This window comes from Otolemur garnettii, unplaced genomic scaffold (assembly GCF_000181295.1).
Source record: "Otolemur garnettii isolate 467f Iridium unplaced genomic scaffold, OtoGar3 scaffold00087, whole genome shotgun sequence".
In the NCBI taxonomy this organism is placed as follows: Eukaryota; Metazoa; Chordata; class Mammalia; order Primates; family Galagidae; genus Otolemur; species Otolemur garnettii.
Window position 1 is genome coordinate 5,961,817 of NW_003852482.1, and position 10,249 is coordinate 5,972,065.

General features: G+C 53.6%; 2 protein-coding genes across 6 annotated transcripts in view; one reads left to right on the plus strand and one right to left on the minus strand.

The window, feature by feature from the left end:
- Positions 1 to 2,032: 2,032 nt before the first annotated feature.
- Positions 2,033 to 8,739, plus strand: UCK1 (uridine-cytidine kinase 1). Of its 5 annotated transcripts, XM_023516135.1 has the most exons (8): positions 2,033 to 2,326; positions 2,760 to 2,919; positions 3,779 to 3,875; positions 4,083 to 4,225; positions 4,311 to 4,405; positions 5,126 to 5,175; positions 6,543 to 6,591; positions 7,388 to 7,487. In XM_023516135.1, exons 1-7 carry the CDS (start codon positions 2,057 to 2,059, stop codon positions 6,562 to 6,564), a joined length of 837 nt encoding a protein of 278 aa, XP_023371903.1. In that variant the 5' UTR covers positions 2,033 to 2,056; the 3' UTR covers positions 6,565 to 6,591; positions 7,388 to 7,487. The 5 variants fall into 5 exon arrangements, 4 of the variants coding, with proteins under 4 accessions (XP_023371903.1, XP_012663748.2, XP_003794933.2 ...); XR_001161496.2 differs by lacking the exon at positions 5,126 to 5,175 and having other exon boundaries at positions 2,034 to 2,326; positions 6,401 to 6,591; positions 7,388 to 7,435; XM_012808294.2 differs by lacking the exon at positions 5,126 to 5,175 and having other exon boundaries at positions 2,036 to 2,299; positions 7,388 to 8,739.
- A 406-nt stretch (positions 8,740 to 9,145) lies between these two features.
- POMT1 (protein O-mannosyltransferase 1) overlaps positions 9,146 to 10,249 on the minus strand; it is a 21,906-nt gene continuing 20,802 nt past the window's right edge. Inside the window, exons 19-20 of the mRNA XM_012808297.2 lie at positions 9,987 to 10,164; positions 9,146 to 9,341 (exon numbers count right to left, since the gene is read on the minus strand). Of these exons, the coding sequence (XP_012663751.1) occupies positions 9,167 to 9,341; positions 9,987 to 10,164 (353 nt within the window). The 3' untranslated portion in view covers positions 9,146 to 9,166. The remainder of the gene's footprint in view (positions 9,342 to 9,986; positions 10,165 to 10,249) is intronic.

Consider the following 10,249-nt stretch of genomic DNA (forward strand, 5'->3'; position numbering starts at 1 on the left):
GGCCCGGGCTGGATTCGAACCCGCCACCTTAGGTGCATGTGGCTGGCACCTTAGCCACTTGAGCCACAGGTGCCAAGCCCAGAGTAAGTTAAAGACACACTTGGGGCCATAGACTTGGGATTGGTCGGTTTGCATCAGAAAAGCCTGCTCCCAGAATAGTCCTTTGCTAGCTCTAAGAACTGGCTGTCTCAGTGTTTTGGGAGGTTGAGATGGGAGTGTCCCTAGAGACTGGGAGTTTAAGACGAGCCTGGGATACATGGTGAGACCCACCTATGATTTTGTGAATCATAGTCCCCACCTATGATTTTGTGACCCACTCAAGGTAAGTAGGTAGTTCCTGGTGGTGGCTCAAGCCTGTAATCCTAGCACTCTGGGAGGCCAAGGAGGGTGGATTGTCTGAGCTCATGAGTTCAAGACCAATCTGAGTAGAGCTCCCCTCTGGGAAAGGGGCGGGAGCAAGGACCCAAAGCAGGGGTGGGGGACCTATAGTCACAGCTACGGGGAGGCTGAGGCAAGAGAATTGCTTGAGCCCAGGAGTTTGAGGTTGCTGTGAGCTATGACGCCCAAGGGTGACAAAGTAAGACTTTGTCTCAAAAAAAAAAAAAAAAATTAGCCAGCCATAGTGGCAGGGCACGTGTAGTCTCAGCTACTTGGGAGGCTGAGGCAGGAGGGTTGCTTAAGCACAGGAGCTCAAGTTTGCTATGAGCTATAACTTTGCCTGTGAATAGCCACTGTACACCAGTCTGGGCCACAGGCCAAGACCTTGGCCCCAAACACACACACACTGTCTCTGGGAAGGGAAGTATGTCCAGGGGTCTGTAAGGTCCCCAAAGGTCCCTAGAGCACCAGAAAACAGGAAAATAAGCCCGATGCAGTGGTTCACGCCTGTAATCCTAGTACTCTGGGAGGCCGAGGCAGGTGAATTGCTTGAGCTCAGCCTGAACAAGAGATACTCCGTCTCTACTAAAAATAGAAAAACTAGGCTGGCATTGTGGCAAGTGCCGGTAGTCTCAACTACGGGGTAAGGTGAGGCAAGAGGATCCCTTGAACCCAGGAGTTTGAGGTTGCTGTGAGCTATGATGATGCCACAGCATTCATTCTATCTGGCGACAGAGTAAGATTCTGTCATAACTGGCCCTGTGATGAATGGATGGATGTCAGACAAATCTAGAATGCCACAGAACAGGCGCCCCCTCCGGGCCACGCCCTCCGCTTGGGGCCTTTTTGTGCCTAAAGCAGGGGAATCTCAGCGCCTTAATTCCCCTACTTTGGCAGTGAGAAAACAGAGGCTCAGAGCGGTCACATCAGCGCCCGAGGTCACTCAGCAAAGGCAAGGTTTGAATCCAGTTGTCGCTCAGAGCCGAGCTCCCAACCCTGCCGCGGTACTTCTCAGGCCTGTGCGCGGCACAGCCAAGCCCATGAAGCCGCCGCTTCAGGGAGCTTCCCTCTGTCCTTGTTCACAGGACTCAGGCGCCCGAGTCCTCTCTCGCCCCCTCCCATTGATCGCGGGAGCTGGACCGATACCCGCGAAGTGACAGGAACTGTTGCCTCGTACGTCTGCACGTTACTCTAATCCCGCCTGCGTCAAATTTCGTCGTCAATTATTTATGGAGCGTCAGATGCGTTAGGAGCTGGGCGTGCAGCAGTCTCGACGCCGCGGGGAAATGCACTTGAAGGGATCCGTATTTGCCTCGCACTTTCTCCACGCCAGACGCTCGGGAGTGCGGTGGACCTTGGCGCTCACAGCCCACTTGGCGCGAGCCTATGTCAACGGGTGACACGTTCTCCAGAGGCGCTGGGGGCCCCAAACGCTCCGGCAGGGGCGGGGTGGTATCCGGGTTGTGACCACAAGCTCGGGTGGCGAGCGTACAGTAGGGGCCGGGGGCGGGCGGGCGAGGCAGGGTCAGGGCTGCAACCTTGCAGAAACGGCAGCTACGGGTCTCTGCTGGGGCGGCCGCTCCAAGTCTGAGACCCCTGCACCTGGCTGCGAGGCGGAGGGACGCTGGTCCTCTGCAGCCGCTAGCGGACACTAGGGGCCGCCTCACGCCCCGAACGCATGCGCAGTGGAAGGGGACTACGACTCCCGCCGGGCCCCGCGCGCGCCCTCCCGGAAGTGGTCGTTCGGCTCGTGTCAGACCTCGGCGCTGGGGGCGGGCGCGCCGGCTGCTCCGGGGAAGGGGCGGGAGCGAGGACCCGATGCGGGGTGGAGGAGGCCGCGATGGCTTCGGCTGGAGGCGGCGACTGCGAGGGTGCTGCGCTGGAGGCCGACCGTCCCCACCAGCGGCCCTTCCTGATTGGGGTGAGCGGCGGCACTGCGAGCGGGAAGGTAAGGGGCCGGCCAGCTGGGCGCCTCGCCCCTGACCAGTGCCTCCGCGCGGCCCGATCCGGAGAGGAGACCCCAGCGCCCGGCCGAGGCACCTCCTCGCTGGCGCGGGGAGGGCGGCTGAGAAGCGAAGCCGCTGGTGGGCTGCAGTGGGCCAGGTCCGACTCGGAGGCAGGCAGGGCGTGCGAGCTTGTCCTTGGGCCCTTCTCAAGCCTCTCCTCTGGCCTGGTCTCTGGGGACCCCTACTCCACGTTGCCCGCGTCACGTGCCCCGCGCCTCTCCCACTGAGATCAGTGTCATTTGTGGTCGGCCGGCCAGGCAGCCCCCAGGGGTAGATCAGAGTTTCCAGCCAGCTCCATGGAGAAGCTCCCAGAAAGGGCCTGTGCCTGTGCAGGGTGAGAATTTCCAGGGGGACCTCCTCCTTTTTTGTCCTCAGTCAACTGTGTGTGAGAAGATTATGGAGCTGCTGGGACAGAACGAGGTGGACCACCGGCAGCGCAAGCTTGTCATTCTGAGCCAGGACAGGTTCTACAAGGTCCTGACTGCGGAGCAGAAGGCCAAGGCCTTGAAGGGGCAGTACAATTTTGACCACCCAGGTAGATCGAATGCCTGATGGTGTCTGGTTGTGGAGAGGAGGGCAGACCTCTGCTGGATGGTCTGTTCACCCACCTCTGCTTGGGCCAGGGGTTGGATGGGGATGCAAAGAAACTCCCCACCAGCCTGCAGTGGAGAGGGCTGCACAGTTCACTCAGGAGAATTTTGCTGAGCTTACTGGGCCCTGGGTGCCCTCACCAGAGCTTGGCTAGTCAGTAAGCCTGTGGCACAGAGTGGACGCCAGGACACTGCAGGGCCACAGTGGTGGCCATGAGGAAATCCACTCAATTTCCCTCCCCCTTGCTGTACTGGGCCCTTGTCCACACTTGCTTACTGTGGCCTCTTGCTCCATGCGTGCCCTGGGACAAAGTCCTCAGAGAGGGTAGTGTGGGAAGCAATAGGTAAACTAGAGCTGGTGGCTCCAAAGCTGTTTCTTGGTCTGGTCAAGAACCAGGTAAACGGAGGAAGATGGGTCAGGGAGACACCTGCCACTACCAGTTGTATGTCTGTCATTTTCAGCCATTTCTCAGGGATGTGAGAAAGAGAAGCGGAGGCCCAACCTACCCAACTTTCAGTGACAGCCCATCAGAAAACCCCTGTGTCCCAGCTTCCTGGTGGGACAGAGCTTGGGCAATGGCATTGCTTGAGGGCAGTGAGGACAGGTTCATCCTTTGGTTTGCAGGACTGCAGTGAGTCCTGATGCTACCAAATGTAAACTGTAGGGGCAGCTCCTAGTCTAAATGTTTTAGGGTCCTTGCTGTCCCTTGCACCCAGCTGTACTGACCCCAGGGCAGAGGGGGTCCCCTCCTGTCCACTGCATAAGAGCAGCTGGTGTATCTTGGTTTTGCTCCATTCCTGCAGATGCTTTTGATAATGATTTGATGCATAGGACTCTGAAAAACATCGTGGAGGGCAAAACTGTTGAAGTCCCCACCTATGATTTTGTGACCCACTCAAGGTAAGCAGGTAGTTCCTGGGAGGCTCAAGGAGAGGGGCCAAGTCGGGTATCTCCTCTGCTTTTACACAGACTTTTCAGTGCAGGCCTGGCCCCTGTGATCTGTCCTTAGCCCCCAATCCTGGGATGGGACTGAAGCTAACTATTGGATTAGGCCCCCGAGACCCTGTATCTCCAGCAAGGCCCACTTCCTCATCTTGCACCTCACAGGTTATCAGAGACCACAGTGGTCTACCCTGCAGACGTGGTCCTATTTGAGGGCATCTTGGTGTTCTATAGCCAGGAGATCCGGGACATGTTTCACCTGCGCCTCTTCGTGGACACAGACTCTGATGTCAGGCTGTCACGGAGAGGTAAGGCGGTCAAGGGCCTGTCTGCCCAGGTGGAGGGTGGCTGCAAATCCTGAGGTCTGAACTTGGCACCTTGCTCTTATTGCAGTTCTCCGGGATGTGCACCGGGGGAGGGACCTGGAGCAGATTCTGACCCAGTACACGACCTTTGTCAAGCCAGCCTTCGAGGAATTCTGCCTGCCGGTACCTACCTTACACTTATTTCAAAGTCCTGTTTCTCCCTTTTCAAAAGGACACATGGTACCCAGTTCTGTGAGAGCTGAACTTTTGGGGGAAATTATCTGATTTAAAAGTGAAGAATTGAGTTAGTTATTGCAGCCACATACCCAGGGAATACCTGTCAGTTCTAAATACACTCTGCACTTGGTCCCCTGCCTTAAAAAGCCCTCCTCTCCCTACATCCACACTGGCTTGGGGCCTTTACCATCCAGGCATTGACTTCCCAGCTTACCGCTGAAAACTCCTCCCCAGCTGCTCTCCTGCTTTGTTATTCCAGGGCACCCTCATGCTCCGCTGTGTGATGTGTATTTCGTTTATTCCCCATTTTGGTTGTAAGCTCCATGAGAGCAGAGGCTTCTCTGTCTGTTCGCTGTCCTGATAGGTTCTCGGTAGTGGCTCCTGCAGGGCATATGTCCTCTGGGCTGGCATTCCAGGATCCACTGGCTTATACAGAGAAGGAATTCCCTGTTAGTCTGTCTTATCCTCCTTGTACTTCTTTACTTTTTTTTTTATTTTTTTGGCCAGGGCTGGGTTTGAACCCACCACCTGTGGCATATGGAGCCAGCACCCTAGCCTTTTGAGCCACAGGCACTGGCCCAAACTTCTTCTTTACTTGATGGGACTGTGGCTCTACTCAAGTTAGATTGTTTAAAAAAAAAATTAACAATATTTTGCCTCTTAAAGGTAAAAATACAGCACAAAAGAAGCAGAACCAGGATTCCTGCCTTAAATGAGTAAGACAAATAAGTTCTACCTACTGCTGTTTAAACATTTTAACATTCATGTTCACTGAAGTTTCTGAAAAGTAATTTGAAAAGTAAATTAACTAGAAGGCAGCTTTGCTCACCACTACACCACCAATGCCTTATATTCACAGAAAGACATTTGGCAAAGTAGGTGGTTTGCAGTAAAACTTTGGACACCAAATCTCACCAAGAGACCCTGAGCAGGGGAAGTGGCATTGCCTGCCCCCTCCTGGGCCAAGTCCCAGCGTGGTTCTGGAGCCTCCTTCTCCCTCACCCTTCCTGTTCACTCACTTGTGTGGTCCTACTAACCCAACCTTTCAAATATGTCCTGCCTATTATCTCTGACCCAGGAGTCTTAAAAAAATATATCCTGACTACATCCCTCTCCCACTTCTGCTAGCAGACCCTTAGCAACCCTTTCCTGGGCTCCTGCTGCCTCTGGACTTCCTCTTTTCCAGTCCCCTCTAACCCAAGGTCTGCGCCCCCCCATCAGATGATCAGTGTGGAAACCACCCTGGCCCTCACTCACATGCTTTCCTGGGATGGGGCTCCACTGTCTGCCGACACAGCTATCCCTAGGACTTGGGCCCTGCCTGCCTCTGCAGCTCAACTCTTATGTCTTCCTGACCCAAATCCACATGCCAGCAGCACCACACAGTTTGCAGGTCTGTCCCTTGGCCCGGACTGTGCCCTCCCTGCTGCCCCAAATTTGCCTGGTTCAGGTGTGTCCCCCCAAACAGCAGCCTCCTCCCATAGTCTCCCACCATCCCATTGGGGTCCCTCCACATTGGCCCCGCATTTCCTGTTCTTTCTGTCTGCCCCTAGCAGAGTATCTGACAGGGAATAGGTAGGTACTAATATAATTAGAGCAAAGGAGCTTATAAAGGAAGGAAGGTGAGCATTGTCCTGGGGTGTCTGCATGCACGACACCATGCAGTCAGTGGATTGTCCAGGCTGTGTCCTGCTTGGCCTGCTCCCAGGGTTTTTGCAGAAAGGTTCATAATTCCAGAGGAACAATGTCCTGCATTGTAGGTGCCATGCTTGGCTTGGCCCAGTGCATTTAGTTGTTAGCATGGACAGCTGTCCCTCGCAGTGTTCTTCACAGAAAGGAACAGTGAGTGATTCAGAGATACCAGAACTGGCAGTTTCTTTTGTCTGCCTCAGATTTACCTTCTGCCTCACTACCTGGATCACTGTCTTTCATATTGGATAGAGAGCTGAGTCCCTGTCCTCCATCTGCTGATGACACTGGCAGACCCAAGGAGTATCCCTTCTGCTGTTGCATCTAATTCCAAGCACCTGAAAATCACCTTTGATGGAAAAATCCTCACAAGAACCTCCTTTGTGCCTTGCAGACAAAGAAGTATGCTGATGTGATCATCCCACGTGGGGTTGACAACATGGGTAAGAGTTTAGCCCCATGGACTGCCCAGCTCCTGTCCCTCTCCCAGAGCCAAGGCCGTGACACCCTTTTGCAGCTACTGGGCATTCCCAAAGCATGAGGCTTGTACTTATCTGTGGCACTGGTTTAAAACATGCTTAAAAAGTGTATTTTAAACTATTTGAGAGGGATTGCCACTTATTGGCAGAGTATTTTTTTTGTATTTTTTTTATTAAATCACAACAGTGTACATTAATACTTTCATGGGGTACAGTGAAAAAGTATTTTTTACATAAGGCTTTTTTTTTTTTTTTTGAGACAGCCTCTGTTGTCCTGGGTAGAGTGCTATGGTGTCAACAGCTCACAGCAATCTCCAACTCCTAGGCTTAAGCAATTCTCTTGCCTCAGCCTCCCAAGTAGCTGGGACCACAGGTGCCTGCTGCTACGCCCAGCTATTTTTTGGTTGCAGCCATCATTGTTGTTTGGCGGGCCCGGGCTGGATTCAAATCTACCAGCTCAGGTGTATGTGGCTGGTGCCTTAGCCACTTGAGCCACAGGCGCCAAGCCATTTATATAAGGCTTTAACATAACCCCTCAACAGAAGACCAAGTGGGCAAATCTTACTGTGCTTGTGTCCTGATGTGCATTTGTCTGCTGAGACATGGTACCAGGCAGAGGCCTGAGCTGAAGTCCTGTGCTTCAGTGCATGGCAGTCTGACTGTCACTCCTGGCCAAGTGCTGCTACTGGGAGTGTGGAACTGGGTGCGTTGACTAGAAAAAGACATAGCTAACACGCTGCCTTTGTGTCTCCTGCTGCAGTGGCCATCAACCTGATTGTCCAGCACATCCAGGACATCCTCAACGGCGACATCTGCAAATGGCACCGAGGAGGGTCCAATGGGCGGAGCTACAAGAGGACCTTTTCTGAGCCAGGAGACCATTCTGGGATGCTGACCTCTGGCAAACGGTCACACTTGGAGTCCAGCAGCAGACCCCACTGAGGGGTGCTTGGGTACTATTCCCTGAGCCTCCTGGGGGACAGAAATATATATTCAGGGACTAGGCCTGGAGATGCCTCCTGCCCCTGGGAAACACACTCATTGCTTCCTCTCGGTGTACATCCGAGAGCAGCATTAGGACCAAGGCCTCCCTTTTGAGTGGAAACCCAGACATGTCATTCAAATCGAATCTGCTGAGATATTGACAGGGCGTTCCTGAAGTTTCCACCTGCTTCCTCAGGTTTCAGGTTTAAAAACTACTTGGGCCACTGAGAAATGCCACAGAATGTACAGTAAACCTGTTTGCTTTGCAAGGGACGCAAGTCGCATGTTGTTGGGGAAACCAAGATAATAGCTTAGGTACCATGGCTGGCCTGGTGGTGTTTCAGGTGAACCCAGAGATAGGTTTTCTAGTTGGATGTGGTTCACATGTACATGTAACTAAAATGTTTTATCAGAGAATTTTTTCCTTTTTTACGTGTTACATGTCTTAATGTTTTCTATTTTATTCTGTATCATAGCACAAGGCTGGTTGTGACCTATGAGCCTAATTTCATGGTTGCCATCAAGAGTGGCAAACACTGATGTGAGAAGCCATAGCAAGATGGCTCCCTCCTCCTCCCCTGTGTGTCAATGGCAGAGAAGAGGCAGGGCTCCTGCGGTCCAGGCCCCAGGAGCCTGTGCAGTGTGAGGGCAGCAGTCAGGTCTCCTGGCGGGAGCCAATGGCGGCTGAGCAGTCCTACCTGGGGCCAAGCCCTCCCACCCACCAGTAGGAGTTCCACACCAAGGTGCTGTGTGGACGGGCTGTCCCCAGTGTGGCTCACACCCACACCCAGGGCATGTGCCAGGTCTAGTGAGCATGGCTACTTGTGGTTGGCCGGACTCCCTCACACCAGCCCTGAGCTCACAGTCCTTACAGATGATCTCCTGTGTCTGTGTTCAAGTTTGTCTTCTCTCCCACATGATGGCTGTTTCTGTAAAGTATCTTTTGTCATTGTCACCAGCCAAACTGCACAGGCAGCTCTGAGCTTCTTTCTGTCCAGTGTAACTCATAGTTATGCAGACTTGAGCTGAGGTGAGCTCCAGAGTTGGTTTCTGAAACTGTTAACAGTTTTGTCAAGCATAGACCCTTTTGGAGAGGAACCAATAAATAACAGCAAATACGAACGCTAATTTGTCTTTGTTTTAATTATATAAGACATAGATATTTGGGATAAGGAAATGTTCAGATGACACAAACCATGCCACTCATACGTGTCTCAGCATAGACTCACAGAGGGGACTTTGTAGAGCACAGCAGCAGTGAGCAGAGTGACAGTCTCAAGGCTGCAACAGGGAATCCACGGGAACCTCATCAAAGGCTCATTCAGACAGCTTATCTGAGAGTCCTCCTGGTAATACTGGGGCCAGCACTCAAGGCAGGGCTAGGGCCCTGCTCAAGCCCTGGAATGTTCATGAGGGAGGGTCAGGGCCATCAGGCCAAACACCAACCTGTGGCTGTGGGCAAGGCCAGTCTCCACTGGTGGAGCCTCTGCTTGTTGAACACGGTAACAAGAGGCCTGCAACTGTCCTGATCCAGTGCAGACATTCTCCATATGTTCTAGTATTTTCGGATCAAGATGTCCCAGCTATCTTTCCAGCGGAGGGCCCTGAGTTGATCTGGTGAAAGCTCCTTGTCACCGTAGGTCAGGGGGCGCAACACATTGGACACGTGACACACAGAGGAGCACCAGGCCACAATCAGGGCGCTGAGGACGTTCCTCTGGAGCTGGGACCTGTGGGTGGCAGCACTGAGTGGTGAGGATAGCCAGCTCCTTGTAGCTTCCTACCTGATATCCTCTTGGCATCTGCTGTCCACATGGTCACTGACCAAGGCAGGTGGATTCTACCTGCAGGTTTCTAGACCTGCCCTGTCCTTTCTATTTTCCTTCCAGCTGAGACCATTTACCTGGTTGTACCAAGAGTGACCCTCCTCCCAGGACTTCTAGAATTACCATAGCTTCTGGGCTATCAATGTGGCTCCCAGAGGACGGGCCTGCAAGCCTAGTGTCGCCATCTCACAGCCTTGTTCCAGCTCCTGGGATACGATCCACTTTCACAGCTTTCTCAGGTTTTCCCTTCCATGTGCACCACGGTCCAGCCATCACCTGGTCCAGCATCACAACTGCTGCTGTTGTGGAGATACCCTGAGGCTCGCTGGTCCCTGCCCTTGCTCTTGGCCACCTGTGTCTATCCCCTCTTTTCCATGCACTCAGCCCCTTCCATCTCTGAATTCCTCCTTGTCCCTGCCTCTGGTGATTTGGTTTACACTGCACTATGCTGAAATCTGTATTTGTGACTCCTGGACCCTGCATGGTGCGTTGTGTGAAGTTGAGGGGTCCTGGCCACCCGGGCCAGCAGCGGTCTGCACAGCCCCTCACCTGCACAGGTGGTCACTGGCGTGCTGCAGGACCACAGGGAGCAGGAGGATCTGGAAGGTGAGTGCAGGCAGGTAGTGGTAGAGGAAGAGTGTCTTCTCCATGAGGAAGAAGGGCAGGTAGTTCACTGCCCAGCCCCCAGCACACAGGGCCCCAGCCAGGACCCAGCGCTGCCAGGCGTCTGTGGAAGTAAGAGAGGGTACAGCTCAGACAGCGCTACCCAGTGGGCTCCACCTGGCCCCACATGTGCATTTTATTTTTTTTTT

What these genes read in the sequence shown, in the direction of transcription:
- UCK1 (XM_003794885.3), top strand. Translation starts at nt 2,057, where the DNA reads ATGCGCAGTGGAAGGGGACTACGACTCCCGCCGGGCCCCGCGCGCGCC. An exon ending in GCGGCACTGCGAGCGGGAAG is followed by an intron (nt 2,327 to 2,759) that starts GTAAGGGGCCGG and finishes TTTTGTCCTCAG; the next exon opens with TCAACTGTGTGTGAGAAGAT. An exon ending in GTACAATTTTGACCACCCAG is followed by an intron (nt 2,920 to 3,778) that starts GTAGATCGAATG and finishes CCATTCCTGCAG; the next exon opens with ATGCTTTTGATAATGATTTG.